The sequence below is a fragment of the Apiospora aurea genome (assembly GCF_038362705.1).
Source record: "Apiospora aurea strain CBS 24483 chromosome Unknown utg000003l_segment0_segment0, whole genome shotgun sequence".
NCBI classification, from domain to species: domain Eukaryota; kingdom Fungi; phylum Ascomycota; class Sordariomycetes; order Amphisphaeriales; family Apiosporaceae; genus Apiospora; species Apiospora aurea.
In genome coordinates, this window is record NW_027117390.1 from 2099297 (window position 1) to 2111748 (window position 12452).

Consider the following 12452-nt stretch of genomic DNA (forward strand, 5'->3'; position numbering starts at 1 on the left):
TGTCGAGGGTCCGAATATATTGGCATCCACTTCCTTATCCTTCGTGGCATGCGTTCATATCTCGATTGGTCTCCAAGGGTGAATGAAGCAAAGAACGTGTCTTCTTGGACAACTCCTTGTCACGAATCAGGGAAGATGAACCGGGTTACTTCGATCCCGTCGCTTGGAACTTGGCATCAGTTAAGACAAGCTGAGAGCTGGTAGCACATGATGACATTGGTCGGTGATTGACGCATCCGACACGATACAAAAATACTACAGCTGAGCTTTTTTTCGAATCTCCAATCATCACCCTCGTCATCCTTCTTGGCGTCACTATCAGTGTTCTCTCCATCGCCGAAATCACATTGACCTCTCAAGTCATGGCCGTGCTGTCATGCATTTTGGTAGTGGACCAAGATTGTCCTGTGGTCTCTATGACTATATCACAACAGTACTCTCCGCAACCCCCGGTCCCAGGATGAGTCTCAATGTTGTCGCTGCCCCGCTCTATAGCGATGATGGTATCATGCGCGAAAAGGATTCGACCTGGATCTTGGTGACGAGCGAGTCCTGGTCCCAGACCTCTTCACTGTCGAGGTAGGCCTCCTACCGCGGCAGGCACGGCGCCACCGCCGCGCTGTTGTAAACCGTCGCTCGCAGCAGGGCGTCCGCCTGTGCTTGGCGGGGATCTCGCTGCCGGGCTTGGCGCCGAGGAGTAGGAGCAGGCACGCCGGGCCGTCGTATTACGCCGTCGCCTAGCACATGGGGCTGTTGTACCGCTCGTTCCTAGGCCTTCACGAAAGTCCGGGCCAAATCGGGGCCTTGCGGCGCATATCGCATGGTGCAGCGCGTTGCCAGCGTGTGCGCATGTTGGGGCCGACGCCCGGCTTCAGCAAGCGGCGGGCCTGGGCCGTGTCGCCCCAACTCAATGACCACATGTCGCACGCAAAAGTGGAATTCCACTAAAGCGTACGGCAATAGTGGCATATGTACTCAATGCGACACCACATCATCGCGGTCTGGCTCACGTAGTCAGAGCTTGTCGAGATCGACCGTCTTCGCGTCCGGTATAATCTGTGAGCCAGGTCCGCTACCTTCGGCACTCTTTGGTAAAGGGTCATCAGATACAGCTCATCCAAGTAGGTCTTCATTAGTCGTAGTCAGTCACCTTTAGGCGTGCTCGGGGTATCGCAGCTTGGATAGTTATGAATGCATTGTCGTCAGGGCTTGAAGACGATAAAGCTCTACCCTTTCCTCAAAACAATACGACCCACATTACCATAGGTAAGAAGATTGAAGAGTGTCATACATCTGCTTGACCGGATGCGTTGGAGCAACTATAGTACTTGCAAGCGTTCGGGGTACCCTCTGCCCTCCTATTGCCCCGATCTCTGGTCTTCTGCTGCAGCCACTTCCCTACATAGCCCCTCAACTCAGTTGCACCATCTCACCTCCCGGAGGTAAATTGAAAGAAGGCGAGGCCAAGGTCGCTTTAATTGCCCGAACCAAGTCAACCTAACAGAGACGTTACGGGCGCCTTATCTACTGTTTCTAGCTATGATAGGTTCGGGATAGGAGACTGCTGGAGGGGCATTGTTGTGAGCTGGGCTGAGCCTGCAGCTATTGGTACCTGCCGTCAGATTTCGATAACGGCTACGGTCGGCTCGGGATGAGATATGGATGGAACCACTGTCATAAATTCAACCGAGACCATCATCTATCTTCTGGGATGAACTTGGTATAGCCCTCCGTCATTGACACTGCTTTAAGGCGTGTTTCTATGCCTATGTAGAACGTCAGATCCAGCCAACATGGACCCCTGCTATGTAATGCTGCTTGCATGAGGAAACCCTTCTAAGGGATGACCCTTTTGACTACACGGAAGGAAGGGAAACCACCGCGCCTAGACGAACGCTGTTTTGTAGGGTGACCTGGGAATTACAAGGTAAGCCAACTCCGCAAACAGGAATGAGCTGGGCCAACAGAGGCCGCCGCAACCCCCAAGTTCCATATTCTCGTTGAAATCTGGTAGCTGCATTAAAACCTGGAGTACTTTGAGCCGAATTGTACTTGAATTTGTATTTGCAGTCACACTCTCGAAGTCTTCTTTCTTCATTTCTGCTGGATTAACTTGACATCAAAGCTGAATGAATGGAGGGGAAAGAAACCATCTCTGCTCCTTAACGGTTAAGTGAAAGCCACCAAACTCTATGGGCAAGCCAGCCATCGTCGCAATGCCTTAGTCCCCTCAAGACGCTTCAAGGCAATTGGCTTTTCCTGTTATACCATACATTAAGACTATCTAAGTAAGCAACTCCTCCATTGTATCACTTTATTGCCTGCCGGGCTGTGGTGGGGCCGTGGGGGGGCGAGACCCGGGCTTTAGGCGGCGGGATTGCTCAGAGAAAACTAAGCAGATACGGATGCATGTCTTCTTCATTGTCTGCGGTCGCAATAAGATTTACTCACTTAATCATATTTCCCTCTGGTTTCGACATGAATAGAAAGAACCGAGATGGCCAAGCACTCGTTTTCAATGCTATCGTTATGCAATGTTCGTATACATGGCTTGGCGGTTTTCAAGAGCTTGCAATACTGTTTTAGTATTATGAGTAAGGATAATAAAGTACCCTACTTATCTACTTACCCAGGTCTCTAAGGTGATACTAACCAGCAACTACCCGTAGTTCGATGCTTATGCAATTACACCTCGCAGGAGTCCTATTGTCATCCTTAGGGCACTTGACTTCCCACGTGCAAACATCGATACCCCGGGGTCTTTGTAAGCCCGGTCAGCTTTGCAAGCCCGATCAGACCCGGCTTACCGTATTCTCTCGTGAAATTCAGGTTTTGCACCACTTTTCCTAAGACTGATTTAGAGTTTTGATTGGATAAGTCGCCACATCGATGGCTGTTCAAAAAGATATGCCCTCTCAGATAGAAAACCTCACTCATCTGGCTATCTCGAATCGAAAAGATTCGATTTACTGACGTGGCCCTCCTGAAGCTCCTGGAGGAGGAATTTAAGTCGCAATGGCCCCTGAGTAAAGCTGGACACGGTTTGACCGTTTTACTTTCATTCATTTCATGTATACCGACCAATCCATCATTCCTTTTGCACCTTCACCATTTTGAATTGCCGCCGTGTTTCACTGCATGCTCTGGTCCATCACTATTTGGTGCTGATGGTCTCCTTCATCAACGCCAATGTCTACCCTACCAAGCCTATCCAGCCAGGACTCTGGCTGTGGGTCCCGGCAGCCGAGATTGCACTTCGTCTCTTTCAATGGCACCTGGGCCGGTGGCGTACTCAGCTGCCGCAAGACAGTCGTATCTGAATTCGTGACGCTGATTTCCGCTCATGAAAATGTCTTTGAGACGCCGATCAACGGTGTTGGTTCGGACATCGGTTTCATTGACCGCATTGTTGGAGGCAAGCCCCTTATTCATATCCTCAAAGATATTCCAGTTCTTAGACTAACCGTTGGTGCAGGTCTTGGCGGTTGGGGCACTTTGCGGAATGTCATCACGGCTTTTAGTAAGACAACCCATGTTTGGACTCCCTGCTTGATATTGAACTTTGTTAGGGAACCTCGCCGGGCACTATGCTGCTGAAGATAGGATTATCTTGGTTGGGTATTCGCGAGGTACATATTTTCCTCCAATCATCGTGCAATCGATGGACAATTGCTAATTGATCCACAGGAGCTTGGGCAGCCCGCTACCTTGCCATGCTGATTGACGTCCTTGGATTGCCAAGGGACGGGGACGAGAGATTGTATAATACACTCTATAAAGCATGTCACCGGGACACGATAATCACTCAGGAGGCCGCGCAACAGATGCTTCAAGGTTACGAACGTAGGTGTAGCTATTGTTGCCACTTCCTTCCACTATTTCTTTTTCTCTATAGCTGACTCATTCGTGCAGGGTGGACGGGCGTCAAGATTGATGCCCTCTGTTGCTTCGACACCGTGGGCTCGCTGGGATTACCTTTGACTGGCCTGGCGAAACCACTCGCGATCCTCGGTGCCAGGAAGAGGAACAACGTTGATGTCGTCTCTGATGTTGCGTCCAGTAAGACTTGTTCCATTCTCTTTTACATTCTGAAACTTGTTTCCCTCGCACTCCTTTCGTTCCTTCGAAGCTACAGCCCCAAATGTCGCAGGCTTCCATCGCAATGTCCATTGCTTTTGGACTTCGGCTAACTGAATTCATGGCAGACGTCAAATACGCTTTTCACTGTCTTTCATTGCATGAAACGCGAGAACCGTTCAGCCCAACTCTCATGTGCGGGCCTGGCGTTCACCAAGTCTCGTTTCCTGGGAGTCATGGCAGTCTCGGCTGGATCGAAGAGACTGAAGGTCTCGTCCACGCACCGTTTGCTTGGATGATCCAGCAGCTACATACACACTTGAATATCAGTTTTGATAAAACTCAGCTGGCAAAGCACTTTCCTGGCTACGCCGAAGCGGACACCCCTGTGTTAGCCTCGGCCGGAACCCCCACGGTTTCAAGTCTCACCGGGCAACCAAGAATACATGGAACAGCTACGAAGGCATCGTCAACAGAAACTCTGATTTCTGCGCCCTATGCGGGTCGTCTATGGTCTCATGGGGACATCATGCGGGCCAATACCGAACTCTTAGCCATCATCGGCAAGAAAGGCCGGAACCCTGGTCATATCACCTCCGCTGGGAAGGGAGCAAGTCTCAAAGTCCACATCGGCGCTCGCCTGCGCAACGCGGGAGTAGCGAGCGAGACGTGGTAGCAGCAGCAACAAGCCCCGGTAGAGTGCTGCCGAAATCGGCTACCCGGAGCCGTGATTCTAGCTCTGGGTCCAAAGCTGCCGAACGCATTGAGGAAGCCGAGGTTGGGGCATTGGAGGCCGAGCTCTTGGGTCTGCCCCTCGAGGTGGTGAGTGGGCATTGCTGTCACCCAAACTGCGTGCCACGCTAGCAATTCAAAATGAAAAGGGGCAGTGTGCTCAGAGGTTGACTGACATTTGCAACTTGCATAACTATCAACAATTTGGGCGTCAAGGATTTCATACGCACTATACGTTTTGCTTCTACCTTTCTTTCCTTCTTTATAGCGTTTTGGCTCTACGATGTTTACGATACCCCCTTTAGACATGCAATACACTTATGTTCCGACTTGGGTTGCTGAGAAAAGCTAATGGACTGCAGGGAGTGACGGTATGGACACATGCTTTAATCGAATTGAGGAAAAGGTTTTTTCTTCGGACAATATCTCAATTGTGATTCTCCCTCAGCAGTTTCAGAAGTTGTCCGACCATGTTTTGATTGATGCTTAACACCTATGATGTTACCCTTTATGTATTTCAACCAAGCTTAATAGGCGTGTTCTTTCTATATTTACATTCGGGCTGCACACTGTAAGCCCTTTTTTACTCTCACCATGGGACCTGTAGATGACGCCTTTGATGGTGTCACTGCAACTATCTACTTCATTTGACGGTGCCTACAGTGTTTCTCGGTGCAGCCTGAGCTGGACATCCGCCCCGCCTTTTGAAGCAGACCGGAGGCCCAACCGCTACCAACGCCATCCGAAGCTAGAGGCAAGTTTCACACACTCAATCCCATGCTTTGGGTAGGATACATCCTAGCCTCAATTCATCTACAGGGGTTCAAGCCATGACAGTCGTACCCTACAATATCTTCTGCCATTGCGGCGCCGCCACGCAGACCGTCGTCTCGGCCCCGCGGTTGCCAGAAGAGAGTGGAGAACCGCACCCGCTGAACTTGTGGCACTGCAAATCATGCCGACACACCACGGGCCTCGCCTGCGTATCCTACATGGACCTGTCCTCGGCGCCGTTTCTGGATGGTTTGCGGGTCTACGGAGCTACCCCGCGTTTTACACGTTACTTCTGTTCGACATGCGGATGCCACATATTCTGGCGCCAAGGGGATCCGGAAGACCTAGGGCCGGGAAAGGAGACTTTCGCAGTCGCTACGGGTACTATTATTGGGAGGGCAGACGAGGGAGAAGACAATGAGGGAGGCATCGCCGGTGGTGACGGTGGCAGGAAGAACGACAGGGCCGCTGCACCGGAGCCGCAGTACGGCAGACACGTCAACGTGACCGGGACGAAAGATGGCGGACTCTCGCATTGGATTCCGGAAGTGAGCGGCAGGAGGATGGAAGTGCATGGCGGCGGTGGTACAGCTGAAGAAGTGCGAACGATGGCACCGGGCGCTTCGGGCAGTGCCGCAGATGTGCTCGACGGGTTCTGTCACTGCGGCAACGTTCAACTCCGCATCACGCGCTCCAATGCCAGCAGTCGACTCCCGCGCTCAAACTACCCCGACCTGATTGTCCCATACCACACAGGCTCGCCGCGCATCAATAAGCCGGACGACGAGAAGTGGTGGTTGCGGCCGTCGCAGAGCTCTCCAGCTCTGACCAGGTATCTCGCCGGGACCTGCGCGTGCCGCTCTTGTCGCCTGACCTCAGGCTTCGAGATCCAGACATGGGCATTTATCCCACGACCCAACATATACCTTCGCGTTGGTGCCCGCGCCGCCACGGACCCGGACAGCACCAAAGACGAGTACCAACCGCTCGACTTGGTGGCGCTGGCCACCGGTGCGGCGGAAGGAAAGAAGACGGCGCTCCAGAGCTACGAGAGCTCGCCAGGGGTCCTGCGCGAGTTCTGCGCCCAGTGCGGCGCCACCGTCTTTTGGCACGACAAGTGGCGGTCCGACTTGATCGACGTGAGCGTGGGGCTGCTCGACGTGCCTGAGGGTGTCAGGGCCGAGGGTTGGCTGGACTGGTGGACGGGGCAGGTCAGTTTTGTGGACGATGCCGGTAACGGACGATGCGGCGACATCGCGAAGCGAGCGGTTGGGTTGATCAAAAGTCTCGAGGACGGAATGAAAAGGCGTCATTAAAACTCATGTGTAATAAAGCAACTACCTAAGGAGCATGCAAAAGTATCGCGAGTCGACGCAACCGCGAATACCAACCAAATTGGGATCTCGTCGAAAAGAAAAGGGGTATATCATCTCCATCACCATGTTCACCACACATTATAACACCAACATCTCGTCATTCCGAACCCAACCTATTCATCCCTTCACTGCGCCTGCCCAGCGTTTTGGATCCGATCGTCGTGGAACTGAGGCACCGACGGCTGGGTAGAACCAGTGTGTTGGGGCTGCACCTCCTTCGGCTGGCCGTAATTGGCCGACATATGCGCCTGCTGGGGTGACATCGGGTACACGGGCTGTTGCGGCGGCGGCTGCTGCATCGGGTACCCCGAGTAGTAGGCATTCACCGGGACAAATACAGGTTGCGGCCCCCTGTTCCGGCGGGCAGTTTCTACGCATGCGCGCACGAAGAGGGTGAAATGCGTAATGCTAGTAAATCGCATGTCAGTAACTGGACTCGTCTTCTTGTTCATGGTTTGACTTGGTAGAACCTACATGAGGAGAATCAAGAACGCGAGTTCCGCCTGCAGCGACCGGACATAGAACCTGATGGTCGAGTATCGGCTGTAGCGGTAGCTCGAGGAGTAGTAATAATCGTACTCGACGTTGAGGGCGACGACGTACGCCGTCAAAGCGGCCGCCACGACAAAGGCCAGCCAGAGGAGCAGGTGCAGCGCGACGTGGGCGCCGGGGGTGGATGCCGCGCCGGCTTTTGCGCGCGCAGAGGGTGACGAACTCGGCGACGGACCAAATGATGGCGACGGCGGCCTCGGGGGCGACCCAGACGACTTGCAGGCTCAGGATGGTGGGGTTCACGGCGAGCGCGATGGAGATGCCGATGACGACGATACTGAAGACCACCGACACCGACAGGAGGACGATCTTGGTGTTGTGCCACGGCCGACTCACGTCTGGTGGTGCTTGCTGCGCCGGCGCGCTGGCAGTGTAGGGTTGATATGGTTGGTATTGCCGAGGCTGCTGGGGTTGATGTGCCTGTTGCGGCTGCTGAGGGTGTATGGGCTGTTGGTTGGAATCCATCTTGACTAACAGTCTTTGAGACTATTTTTCACTTCCAGATAGTAGTTGTCGACTCTTCCTCTTAAGTATGTGATCAGTCCCCGTGGTTGCGTGACCGGAACACTGTCTCCAAAAATATGCCCACGAGGAACAAGTCAGATGCGAGACACGAGCGTTGGATGAGGATGATGAAGAGGAAGAATAACATACGACTCGCGACAAGAGAAAGAAAAAGCCCAACGCATCCTCAGGAATGGATGGCTCCTCGGCGCCATCATCTGCACTCCAGGGCGACTGAAACAGAAAACAAGCGAAGCGAAGCTGCCTATTTCAGCTACTGCTTGCTAACAGCATCCTAACTGGAGAAGGATTAGGTGCCCAGATTTGGAGACGGCTAAAGCTGCGCCGACGTGATAGCTTGTTCAGCTAAGTGGGTCTGTCCACCCCTGAGGAAGACACAAAGTATATAATTAGCAGCGTGCAGGTCTTTTCTGGGGGCTAGTGTGTCCAACGACGGCACAGTTTCCCCTCAGAGATCATCCTTCTTTTCGTATGATCTTTCTGCCGGTGAATGAGGAAGAAGAGGGGACATGCATCCCAAGGGAATATGCTAATTCCGACCTCGCTTCAACTAACCGAATGCTTGCAGCAGAGTGTGCAGCGTGTCGGCCATCTTAGCCCATGCCACTCAGCCCTACCGTCGCCGAACAGTAGCTGATATTCCCTAGGAAGCCGCTAATTTCCGGTTGGCATGCCAAGTGTCTCCCTTCGGGGCCAAGCCACGGCTCGTATCACGACGCTAATCCAATCAAGCGGTGACGGGACTGCGCGTCTGGGACACAGAGTCGGCCAGCTTCCTTCAGTATTGTTTTACTCGAGGCTATTGTATTGAGGGAACAGTCGGGCGAATAGAAACCCGTCTTATGGTGGTTTCGAGGGACATCTGGCATATACTACCATGAAGTCAATCCGTATGGTGGCACATAGAGAGAGGCGCCGATGTCATGTCAACAGTCTGCCAGCGCATGAAGAGATCATCATCCCTAACAGGTACTTAATAAATCCCGTTGGCTTTAAGGTACTCGCACTTGTCAGATTTAGACTGGGACCCGGTGACTCGACTTAGTGGATTTGTACTTCCACTCTACACAGGCTATGCCGGCGCTTCACTAGTAGCCAAGGAAGCATGGCAGGCGTTTCTCCGTTCCAATCGCCGTCCGCAGCGGGCATTGCTTTTGCCCGCATTCCATTTGCTGGCCAAGCCCGGGTAATGCGGTTTCGACGACTGATCAGACCCGATGACTCCGGGAACCGTGCCGATCGTAGTATTGGTACTATGGCAGCAAACACACTAATACTAAACAACTAAGAAATAGCCCTATATAAATCAACGTCCTTTGAATGATGATTCCTTACATGATTACTTGCGGTCTTGTGCGCGCAATCTTCCAAACATGTGTGCTGCCAGGCCTCGGCGAGGCCGCGAGGACTATTGTTGCGTGGGCATACATTTCACTTCTCCGTTCAAATTTTCGGGGCCCCGACTGCACAAGACCTTTTGATCTGGCCCTGACGGCGAGGAAGGTTTGCCCTGGGCGGGAATTTCCGCGGCCACATGGATACCCTGCCTTCTCGTATGACTGCTGCTTACGAACCCATTGATGAGCATCTTTGAAGCTGCGGCCCGAAGCTGGCAGTGCCTTGAATGATGTGCAAATAAACTATTTGGGTTCCGGCCTACTGCTTAGAGTTCATCCCAAGTAAAGGGTTCAAATTCAGTCGTGATGACGGGTAGACCGCACCCAAGATTTCAAGGGACGGGCAATGCACGAGTCATGTAAAGTCAAACAAAATGAGCAATCGAAATGCCGCCAAGGGACCCGGGAAAAACATGCAATGTTCTCGCTATTTCAGCGTTCCATTCACGATGTTTGACTCCCAAACCTTTCTAGCATCTTCTCTATTGCTTTGGGTGACGAAGCTGACTGGGTTACTTTCGTGTCGCAATATGGCTCTCCAACAATTACCCCTTTTGGGAGGAACTCTGTAAGCACCGCGTCCTTTGCGGTGGCATCCACGCGAAGAGAAAATGTCTTCTGACAATTATCCACCAGGCCCTGGAACGCTTCGCTCTGGAAAGCCGTTGATGACTCCGTCCGCGGCGGCAACAGTTCTTCGCACCTATCCATCGCCGCGACCAAAAGTGAGGCCACCTTCTCCGGCTACCTCGACGACGCCACGCTGGGCGGCGCCGGCTTCGCCTCGCAGAAAACTGTCGGGTCCCTGGACTGGAACCTGACGGGGTACGACGGCCTGCTGGTCTCCGTCGCACTGTCCGACGGGAAGCTGTACACGCTCAACCTGAAGGACGTACTGCCCTCGAGCGACCGCGAGAGCAGCTTGCTGTACGAGACCAACTTCACAGTCCCCGCCGGCAGCGACTCCGCACGCGCCCAGGAGATCTTCCTGCCCTGGGCCAACTTCACCGCGACGTACAGGGGACGGACTCAGCCCGACGCCAAGCCCCTGAACACCAGCAGCATCAAGACTATGAGTCTGATGATGAGGAGGTACGTATGGTATCTGCCTTTGCCGGCACATCTTGAATCGAAGACGAGTATACTAATCTTTCCACCTCGCTAGCTACTTTGGAAAACAAGAGGGTTCTTTCCGCCTGACAACCAAATCGATCTCGGCCTTTCGTGATAGTCGGCAAAGCCGATGAAAATATGGATTGGGGTAGAAATTTTGACATATTGCTGCTTTTCCCCGAGGAACATATGAGTATATCTCTTATATTTCACATTAATACGGACGCATTGTTTCTACAAACATGAGAAGTTTCTCTACCTCCAAGCGAACCCGTCCCTGTATCGTAGATACTATACGGCACGGCTATATAATCGTGTTTTTGGATTAAATACAAATTAATATTTGAGAGTTTTTATTTAGTTGCGAGAGCTTCAAGGTTAGAGGTGAAAAGCACTAAGCACCGGTGCCATAATCCCGAAATGGTAAGGCGCAGGTACTTCCTATGTTAAAGCTTGATTGGTTGGAGATTACCAGGTGTCTGACCAAATTACGAGGGCTCTCAGCCACTGACGGGATCTTCGGTAGCCGCGACACAGTAAGAATGTGACTGTCACCTTCGGTAGCCATGCTGATCCGTTGGGGCGAGTTGGCCTTCTATTGGCCCATCTGCATGCAGGCTGGATCAACCGTTTCTGCCTTAAAGTTGCCTTACTTCCATCCAAGTCAAGATCGAATGCATTCTTGAAGGACATCCAGATACCGCCTCCTCTGCACAATGGTTCGCCGAATCGTCTACACATCGCTATCGACAGCCCACGATCCTCGTCACGCCGTAAGAATCGAGCTGACATGAGTTAGACATCATCGCAAGCCTCCAAACTCGTAACGATCGAAGCTTAGTGTTCCAGTATGGCTGGAATTCCGATTGCCCCTCGCCCATGTGTCCTCGACGATGTGACAGGCCAGGGGGCATGATCGACCAACCTAGCACCCTAGCAGCGACGCGACGAATTACGACACCGACTTCCTCATTAAGATATATACATGCGGATGATATCAATGGACATGATACGCGATCGTGCTTCTCGCGCGGGAAAGAAAAGTCAACAGCGAAACGGGTTGATCGTGGACGCAGATTTGCGTGTCCGTTCTTCGCACGAAACCCTCCGAAATACATGGAAATAAGGCCCTGCTCGGGACCTGGATGGGACTCAGTGCATCGGGTGAAGTAGGTTCATCAATAAAACGAACCACTACTCTTCATAACTGCACCCCGCTAATATACCTCAAATTTGCCCAGAGAGCACATATACAGAAAACACACGCGATCTCCATTTGCATGTCGATGCAAACACAATTTCGAGAGCGCCGTCGCCCTTTCTCGACACAAGCAAACGAATCCAGAATGTAGCCAAGGAGACAGTATGGAGGGAGAGGACCGGATCGACGCGACGAAAGAACGGCAACTGCGGTCCAGAAGAATGGTGGAGCACCAGCAACTCGAAAACAGCTCTGCGGCTCTGAGCCTCGAAGAAAGACGGTGGCATATCGTATACCACATTTTATTCCCCCTTGATGGACCAGATAGTGCACCCAGTCCATGTAAGTTCCCATACTCCTATTCCGGATGAAGACTGACTGTAACTCTGTGGAAGACCATGATGAGACCCTGTGCCAACCCCGTAAAGTTAACGAGGCTGTTGAGAAATCGGGAGTTCATCTCCCATACGACCTACAGGGACAACTTGCATCCATGACACAAGATCTCGCAAAAGACATAGCTGAATTATACATATCGGCGAGGGAGTCGGGTAACTTGCAAGAATTAGAGCCTCGAACACACAAACGAAGTAACGAATTCACAAGAACCGTTCTCAATATGCTGAACATTGAGCAGCAACCGCGCGAGAAGACCTCATCGACAGAGGTAGAGTCCATGGATTCGTATGGGGGCTACGAATCTAT

General features: G+C 52.4%; 4 protein-coding genes across 4 annotated transcripts; 3 read left to right on the top strand and 1 right to left on the bottom strand.

The window, feature by feature from the left end:
• Positions 1-3189: 3189 nt before the first annotated feature.
• PG986_004507 (uncharacterized protein) lies at positions 3190-4753 on the top strand (the record flags this gene model as incomplete). The annotated part of the gene is made up of 5 exons (XM_066840729.1): positions 3190-3520; positions 3570-3629; positions 3688-3843; positions 3913-4059; positions 4206-4753. The coding sequence occupies 5 exons, from the start codon at positions 3190-3192 to the stop codon at positions 4751-4753; spliced, it is 1242 nt and encodes a 413-aa protein (XP_066703356.1).
• Positions 4754-5639: 886 nt separating this feature from the next.
• PG986_004508 (Mss4-like protein) lies at positions 5640-6899 on the top strand (the record flags this gene model as incomplete). The annotated part of the gene is made up of 1 exon (XM_066840730.1): positions 5640-6899. One exon carries the CDS (start codon positions 5640-5642, stop codon positions 6897-6899), a length of 1260 nt encoding a protein of 419 aa, XP_066703357.1.
• Positions 6900-7084: 185 nt separating this feature from the next.
• Positions 7085-7976, bottom strand: PG986_004509 (uncharacterized protein; the record flags this gene model as incomplete). Its single annotated transcript, XM_066840731.1, has 3 exons — positions 7085-7367; positions 7434-7537; positions 7563-7976. The coding sequence occupies 3 exons, from the start codon at positions 7974-7976 to the stop codon at positions 7085-7087; spliced, it is 801 nt and encodes a 266-aa protein (XP_066703358.1).
• A 1987-nt stretch (positions 7977-9963) lies between these two features.
• On the top strand, positions 9964-10680 carry PG986_004510 (uncharacterized protein; the record flags this gene model as incomplete). Its single annotated transcript, XM_066840732.1, has 3 exons — positions 9964-10001; positions 10070-10525; positions 10599-10680. The coding sequence occupies 3 exons, from the start codon at positions 9964-9966 to the stop codon at positions 10678-10680; spliced, it is 576 nt and encodes a 191-aa protein (XP_066703359.1).
• Positions 10681-12452: the final 1772 nt, after the last annotated feature.